The sequence below is a fragment of the Gambusia affinis genome, linkage group LG12 (assembly GCF_019740435.1).
Source record: "Gambusia affinis linkage group LG12, SWU_Gaff_1.0, whole genome shotgun sequence".
Taxonomy (NCBI): domain Eukaryota; kingdom Metazoa; phylum Chordata; class Actinopteri; order Cyprinodontiformes; family Poeciliidae; genus Gambusia; species Gambusia affinis.
The window spans coordinates 6,044,889-6,053,740 of record NC_057879.1 but is presented as its reverse complement, the minus strand read 5'-3'; the positions used below and the strand labels follow the sequence as shown (position 1 = coordinate 6,053,740).

At 39.2% G+C, this 8,852-nt stretch overlaps 1 protein-coding gene across 1 annotated transcript; it reads right to left on the bottom strand.

Annotated features, from left to right (window-relative positions):
• Positions 1 to 33: 33 nt before the first annotated feature.
• On the bottom strand, positions 34 to 8,138 carry LOC122840690 (proline-rich protein 2-like). Its single transcript, XM_044133264.1, has 4 exons — positions 7,951 to 8,138; positions 2,866 to 3,225; positions 1,627 to 1,694; positions 34 to 178 (listed from the first exon to the last, which is right to left on the bottom strand). The coding sequence occupies exons 2-4, from the start codon at positions 3,218 to 3,220 to the stop codon at positions 110 to 112; spliced, it is 492 nt and encodes a 163-aa protein (XP_043989199.1). The 5' UTR covers positions 3,221 to 3,225; positions 7,951 to 8,138; the 3' UTR covers positions 34 to 109.
• Positions 8,139 to 8,852: the final 714 nt, after the last annotated feature.

Below are 8,852 nucleotides of genomic sequence, written 5' to 3'. Positions count from 1 at the left end.
TTAGCAACAGGCGGTTAGCAACAGGCGGTTAGCAACAGGCGGTTAGCAACAGGCGGTTAGCAACAGGCGGACCCTCCGACGGCGATGAACAAAAACTGCAACTGCGTACTCACACGAAGGTGAATATGGCAACGATGGCCGTGGTGACGAGGAGCTGGGAGGCCAGGATCATGTAAACCTGAAACACACAGAGGGAAGTCGTTCTACTGCAGGCTGGAAGAGGAGCCAATCAGAAGAGGTCACGATTTGTTTTACAGGAAAAAAAAAAAAAACGAAGTAAAAGTTTGCGTGAAAATGATTCGCAAGTTGTAATTTGTGAGAAAAAATAACATTGGAGGGATGTACAATGATGTTCATCTGACAACATGAAAAACGCCACTTAGTGTCATCCATAAAGAAATATGAATAATATAACGTCCTGTTAATGGTTTGCTGATGCACTTAAAGCACTTAGTGTACGTTACTGTAACTCAGTGCCTGTGGTATGACCACTGTTCATCAGCTTTTCATGTTATCATCTTCAGTTTTGACATGAAACTCTACAACATTAGCAGTCCAGAAGAAAGAAAAGTTGACAACTTTAGGGTTTCTCCTGGTGTATTATAAGCCTGGTGGGTCACCAGGCTTAAATTATATCATAGATTTATTACAGATTGTTTTATATACATAAACCCATAACAGTGATAACAAGGACAAGTTAAAAAGTCTCTTTGGTGAAAGGGTGTTTTTTTTTATTTTGTTATTCACACAAACTCAATAACCCAGACTTTCATCAGGATGAAACAACTACAGTACAAAAAAATCATATTTAATTTAATTGGATTTTTTTATGTTTGCCTTTTTTTAGACTATATAGTTGGTGTCTGGGTATTGTTAACAATGTCTTCCAAAAACATTATATTTTCAAATTTCATGTCAGCTTTAAACTATTTTTAATTCAAAGACATGGCCTAGCATCTCTACCACTGGGCTTAGCTCATTTTAGTCTGATAACAAAAATAAATAAATTTGTATTTTTGAATAGGGGCCACATATATTACCTAAAAATCTAACGTAAATAAATCTAATTAGAATACTGGAGTAGAAGTAGCAGTTCTTATTTTGCTTTAGACATAAAGCAGGAAGTTTCTCCTAGATGTAACTCAACAGTAAGAAGAGTTTTCACCTTATCTGGAAGTCCAACAAAACAAGACTCACTCACAGCAAGGAAAGGTTAAAGAGAGTTCAACAGGCAACAGGATTTTTTATTTCTTCTATACTCATTCTTGATTGAAACAGAAAAAAAAAATCTAAAAAAACAACATAAAATTTGAGTCAGTGCTGGACTTTCTTGCGTCTCTCCAATGCAATATCATCTTATAAATGAGCCAAGTTTCCAGGCCTCCTGCCAAAGGGAGTATAAAGGAAAAAAACCCTCATAAAGAAATGCACTCCATTTAAAGACAAGCATCTGATAAACCTAGATTTACATGGGACTGAAAGAGAAGCAAAGTAAGTGTTACTATTTCGTCTGGAGCTGGAGAGCAGCTGTGTTGAAAACGCTGCACCTACGAAACAGCATGTTTGCGTAAAACAGAAACAGCTGTGGCTCGCCAGAGAGCCTGGCCTTTCTCACCCATTCTTTACCTTTCTGATGAAGGCATGCCGAATGCTCATGTCGTCCCAGTTGCTGCCCCTCGCCGCGAACTCCTCGTCTGTTTTATTCATGAAAAGAAGAAGAAATAGAAAGCAAAATAAGGCCACTAAAATCGGAGATGAAGGAAATGCATTTGGATCAGATGCCAACAAAACATGCGACACAGCCGAGTACAGCGGAATACAAACTCAGAAATCTCCATGTTTTTTTACAGAAAATTTCTGAGATCAATCTCACAAGAGAAATATTTAGCACATAGCACATTCGTGCGCTACAACGGCCCAGCTTCACACACGGAAAGCGATGTCGGTTCCTCTCTGTTTACTTCCAATGGGGCCTCTACGATGTCCTCCAGCCAAAGTCTGATGGCATATTAGGGCCATTGCAGATAGAAAAGAAAAAGTGCAAATTTCCACACAAAAAAAATTTGAATTTTTCTAGAACAATGAGATCTCTGAGTTTGAAAGTTGAAAAAAACTTGCAAGAAAAATGTTAAACTTTTGATAATAATCTCAGAAATTTTCTAGGAAAAAAAACAACAAAATATGCAAGTAAAAGAATTTCAGACTTTTGGAAATTTTGAAACTCAGAAATCTCCATGTTTTTTTACAGAACATTTCTGACATCAATCTCAGTTTTTCTAGAAAATTTCAGATTCTTTTTCTTTTTTTTTTTGCCAGAAATCTACTCCTCTTTTTTTTCTATCTACAATATCCCTAATATGTCATCGTAGCCAAGTGACCAATGACGTTCGTGCATCTGAAATTTTGTTTGACGGTTGCTATTCGACACGAGAAAGTCGAAAAATGTTGACCTATTTGTGGCTGTCGTGTCGGGTTTCAACTCGAGTGGCAATCACTTTCTGTTCCCTGTCGACACCGTTACCAATGATAGACACAAAAAGCTAGCTAGTCTGTTAGCAACGGTAGATTAGCAGCTAGTTAGCGGTTGGCTAAAGTCACAGATTGCAATTAAGTTATGTGCTTGCAACTCAAAACTTTAAAGTCCTGGGGGGAAAAAAACTAAACATTTACAAGTGTATATTAATATAAAACACCTGTGATTAAAGTTCTATTTTGTTTCATAAATTGAAGACATTTTAAGACTTTAAAGGACACCGTTTCAACAACGTCGCTGCTTTGTGTTGTTGATAAAATGTGAACAATTTCCAAGAACTAAAATGCTTTGCATGTTCTGCCGGATAACAGTAAAAATAAACGGCCTCTTACCTGAGCTCAGAACTCCTGATGGGATGGTGGGGGGCATGATTGGAGGCATTGGTGGTGGGGCGGGGTAGCCCGATCCCGGAGGTTCTGCAGGGTGCGGCTGTCCTGGGTACGGAGCGGCAGGATACCCCGCTGGCTGGCCCGGGAAGAGAGGGGCATTTGGGCCGCTTGGATAGGGAGCCGAAGGCTGACCCGGCTGAGGACCGCCATAGGACGGGAAGCCGTAAGAAGGTGGAGGTGGGTAGCCCCCTCCCTGAGGTGGGTAGCCCCCGCCCTGAGGTGGGTAGCCCCCGCCCTGAGGTGGGTACATCGGACTATGGGAGTTCTCGTACCCTGGAGGGTAGTCTGACCTGGACATGACGCCTGTAGGGGAGGAAGAAGAATCAAAGAGTCCTCATTGTAGTTTTTTGTTATTTTTTAATAGAAAATAAATAAATAAGTTCTCATAAAATTGCGACTTTCTTTTGATAATGGCCTCGTAATATCATGACTATTCTTGTGATTTTGAAAAAAAAAAGTCTTGGCCTGGCTGTAATAGAGTCAGAGTTCAATCAATCAATCAAATTTTATTTGTTTAGCACATTTCAGCATCAAGACATTTCAAAGTGCTTTACATCAAATTAAACACAGAAACACATTGCAACATAGAATCAACAATCAAAGCAGAACATTAAGTCAAGTTCCATCAGTAAATTTGTAATTGATTACGTTTCAAATACAATCCTAAACAGGTTGGTTTTTAGTCGAATTGCATCCATAAAATGTTTACCTGTTACACTCCTACTGTGTTATATGGAACAAAATACCTGTTGCTATTTTTATTCCCACTCACGCTCACAATCACACAGTTTAAAACAATGTAAACAGCCTTTCAACGGGCTTCCGGCACCAGGCTCCCTACAACTCTTTCATTGAATTTCGAGTAGGGACTCCGCCGTCCCTCAAGGATTTTTGTGCAATTCTATGGTTCCTGTTAGTCTCTAGAATTTACAGGGTTTCTGTTAAGCGCAATGACCCTCAGTCACTTGCTGAGTTATAGAGTTGATCTGAATTCAAAGTCCAAATGAACAGACGTTGTTAAAACACGCTTGTCAAACAAGATGGCGGTCTTGCTGACATCACTCTGAAATATGAAAACCCAAAAAGTGCGTTGCTTAAAAAAGAAAAAAAAAATCCAAAATATTAAATCTTCAAAAAAACTAAAATTCCTCAAAGTCATTAAAACCAATTTATCGTCCAGTTCTAGACCTGCGCGATACTATGAAAATACGGTATTGCAATGATAATGTTGATATTGATCAACCCAAATTTAGCACATTACTCTCTTCCTTTACCATGATCACATCTTCCACCCCTCTTCCTCTCATGGACACTATCAGGAGTGGGAGCTCGCATACACAGCAACTGAAAATAGACTCTTTATGTATAGAAATGTTCCTTTCTGGCTGACATTCATGTGTAACTAGAAGCAGACTCTGTGCGTTCACGCCGTTCCTCGCCCCTCTCTTCTTCAGAGGAAAGCAGAACAAAGTTTGGCCTTACCGGGAAAACCTGGAACCCATCAGCCATTCCCAGCAGTGGATTTCCCCCCATGAGACCCTGCTGTATTATTATGACACTCTTAATATAAACCGGTATGGTCCTTGCTTTTCCCTACAGACAAAATTAATCCAAATATTTAAATATAAACAACTTATAAAAAAACAGAGTCCAACTCAAACCCAGCTGTGTGCGACTGTGTGTGTAAATATTTTATTTAACACTTCCAACACGCTGGGAAACATCGTAAAGGATGTGGATTCGAATAAGCATGTGGTTAATTAAAAACACATGGACACTCCAATAAATCTCCTAAAAGAAAAAAAAAAAAGGGGAGGAATTTTATTTTTTATTTTTGCAAAGCCTGAAATATCATTTAAACTAACAAGCAGAGCCACCGAATAAAAAAGACACATTAGTGGGTGGTTTTCCTATTTACATGTTGGCGTCTAAATGCATCATGGTTTCGTTTTTAACAGGGCTTTTAGGGGGAAAATACACACACACACACACACACACACACACACACACACACACACACACACACACACACACACACACACACACACACAGGTGTCGTGACGTCACATGGTGCGCTCCCAGGCAACCATCGGACACAAAACAGTCGCTGGAACTGGAAAAGCGCGGTCACAGAACAAGCTGCGGAGCTGGAACCCAGGATCGCTCCTTGGTTGTTGCAATCGGACGGAGAGGAGCGTCAGGTTTCGCTTCTTGGCGTGTCTTAGCAGCAGGGTGGAGCTTCGAGCTCGTTGAAAAACAATATCCGTCAGTTTTTCATGAGGGTTTTCTGTTTGTTGTTGTCGTTTTTAAATAAAAAGCACCGCGATAAGACGAAGTCATGCGGTTCTGAGTCACGATGACTCAGGAACAAACGAATGTGCAACTTTTAATAGAAAACTCTCCTACTTCCCGCGGAATAAAATCCATTTCCTCAATCTGATTAAATATCATTTTTTTTAAAACGATCAGCCATGTTTCCTAAGATTATTAAAATATCCAGTCAAAACAATAATCTTTAAGGCTACTGTAATACAATGCCGCATAGAAATGATCATTCGGGTGTGGGATAATTGCTAAAGCTGTGTTTAATTTAAGAAAATATACAGAAATAATTTTCTAATCGACTACAAGAAGGTAGGATTATGATTGTTCTCGTTACACGTTTGTCTACAGACTCAGATAAAGTTTCTTTGAGATATAGTTCACAAGGTTATTTCCATTAAGAAACTCAAATTTAAATCATACGTAAATACTTTTGTTCACCTAATAAATCATTTAAAAAATATGCCCCACCATGGTCCTCAAACTACTTCCTGTCGTCTACTTCATCTTTGTGGTTTGAGCCAGTGACAACATCTGGATGTTGATCATGTGACTTGTGTGGAGTGAAAAAAAAAAAAAAGTGTTTCCGTTGCAGTTTTGTGAAATTGCGCAATTATATGGTCAAAGGATATGCAGCTACTGTGTTGTCTGGGACTGCATATTGGGGACGGGGGAGGATAGATTGGTGAAACTAGACTGGAGTGTCTTTTCTCTTGTAGAGGAAGATTGATGTCCATGAAGCTGCAATGTACATAACTGAGGATTAAACTGATAAGGACAACGCCATAGTTTCCCCATTGGAAATTTAGTTTAGTTCTTATAGTGTTGGACTCCTTATTATATTAGCAGAGGGAAATCCGGCATAATAAATACCAGCAGCTATGAAAAGATTCGGATAGCATATAGCTACAAATGGCTGAGTGGGGAAAAAAAAAAAAAAAGAACTTTTAGAAGTAATCTTACTTTTACTTGAGTAAACTTTCTGGATACTCTACCCACTGTGAGTAACTTCACTGAATAAAGAACAAGCTTGTTTAAAAAACAAACAAACAAAAAAACTAGAGTATCACCAGTTAGACACACACACGCAGTTTTTGTTGATGTCCCGTATTGAAAGAAATGAGTGTGGAAAAAGGCTTCTGGTGTCTTACATTATGATTTTGTAATCATGTTATTTATCTAAATTATCATCAGTTTGGCCTTTGAAATACCAAGATTTCTACAGTACAGATCAAAAGTTTGGACACACCTTCTCATTGAATTCAATGAGAAGGTGTGTCCAAACGTTTGGTCTTTACTGTACATCATTTTATATTTTGGTCTCTTCGACGGTGTAATTTGTAAACATTAAATAACTGATGTATCGGTCAGTTTCTCCGTACTCTGGTAAAACAGTAATTTCTTGGTCGGCTACTTTTTACTTTTACTTGAGTGAAAATAAGTTAAAGTAGTTCTTCTCTTATTTGTGTACAGTTTTTTGGGTACTCTACCCACCTCCGTGTCCTTTATGGAGTGAACCAACTAAGTTTCCTTTATTTTCTTGTTTTTAAGCCAGTCATAGGTGGATTTGCTGGCATCTTTTGAATAATTGTCCTGCTGTACAACCCAAGTACACAGCTTAGGGTCAGAAACTGATGAATGGACATTCACCTTCAGGATTATATAAATAGATGCTATATTCTCCCTCAACTCAGGCAAGTGGACTTGTGGTTCCTTAGTGGTCACAGGTTCTTTAGTGAATCCCTGGATGAGTTACCAATGTGCTCTCATAATAATACTGAAAGGTGAGCGAGGTCTAAGATATTCACCACTCCTCCATGTTTTGACGATAATGGCTCTGTAAGCCTTTATTTGTAATGTCATTCAGCCGGTTTAACACTGTTAGATCTACTTATATATATATTTTCCTACAGATTAGATAAGGGTAATGATCAGGACTGGGTGCAGCTAGAGAAATCATACTAATCTTTCAAAATACTGTTTTTAATCTCAGATAATTCATGGTTTAACATGGTGGGTGGTTACCTTTTCAAAGTGAGGTTTGGAGAGTTTTTTTTTATAATTAATGAAAATTATATGTTGTATTTACTCAGCTTATATTTGTTTGCTAATAATGCTTTCAGAAATTAAGATACTCTGCTTAGGCGTTGTCTAATCTAAGACAGATCAGCAAACAGGTTCAGAGTCGTGATGTCATGACTGACTGTGGCTCTTCAGGAAACCAGCCCTATTGTTTTCACAAAAAACAGTTCTGTCCCCAGCTATGAGTCCAAACGTGTGCCAAAAACAAAAGGGGAAAACGTTGAGTTGAAGAAGGTGGAAAACAGATAGATTCACACGAGAAGCAAAAATGAAGCTATTAAATCTATCAAATAAACAATTTTGCCTATTTCACAACGGTGTCAGGAAAGGAGACTAAACAGCTGCTGTCGAAGGAATAACTTCTTAAGTGACTTTTATTTTCGACTGAACCGTGGCACAAAAACATGGCTGATAAAAGTTTGAGTCGGAAGGCTCGAGCGTCCTCCTCCACCCTGATTCCGAGAGCCAAACCCGAAGTAACAAACGAGCCTTTCAGGTGAATCACTGAGGCGCTGTTCGCTCAGAAAACTCACCGACACCATAATATCAAAACTGACTCCACCGTGAACATGCAGCCCAATAAGGCCCCATCAGCTGCCATGGAAACTATGAGGTTCAACTTACCAAATTATGAAGCGTCCAGCTGCTTCTTATATTCCAACGGTTATCTCCCTCCGGGTGGTCACTTCCGGTCCCTTAACAAGAAAAGACTGGTCGCTTTTAAGTCCTCGAGAGAGAGAAGCAGTCGGGCCCGATGTGTAGCAGCTGCGACAAGGTTTTCCACGAACTGTGGAGAGGACGGCTGCTGGGTGGAGTCCGGAGGAATCTGTGAAACACACCCAACACACACCCGCAGAGGGAGCAACAGGGCCTCATGTTCGCCCCAGGGTCAGCTACATTAACATTAGCAGGGTTGGTTCAGAGCAGCCCACCCTGGTTTATTCCTTCTTTACCTCCGACAGCAGTAACAATATTCTTGACTTTGATTTCTTTTTACTTTGCGCTTCGATTTGAGCCATTTTAAGTATAAACCAGTGAATCTGTTATTACTCTGTAGTTTATCCCATGTTGTACTTGGGCTTAAAATCCATCAAATACACATTTAGGCTTCTGGATATGGTTTTTTTGACTCCTCTCCATCCAGGGTACATTTACACGAGGGGGCGGCACAACCTCCTCTTATTATGCGACTGTAGCATTTTAGGATACTGAAATCAGTATCTGATTTGCAGAATCCACATGGCACTTGATTCTACACATATACATAACATTGTTTACATTTGATCATCTGTAGCTGAAAAGGTTAAAGTTTTGGACTGGCTTTTAAATAACTTTGGATTAAGACAGACCTGATAAAAACATAATTTAAAGACCAACCTGGGATAAATTGTTTGATCACAAAGTGATTGAAAACACAGTTGTGATTTATCAAACTTTTACCCTACATATGTCTAAAACTGAGATGTGGCTCTGTATGTGGGAATATGACAAGCTCGTTTCAGTTTCTTAAGCAAATGAAGTCGCAA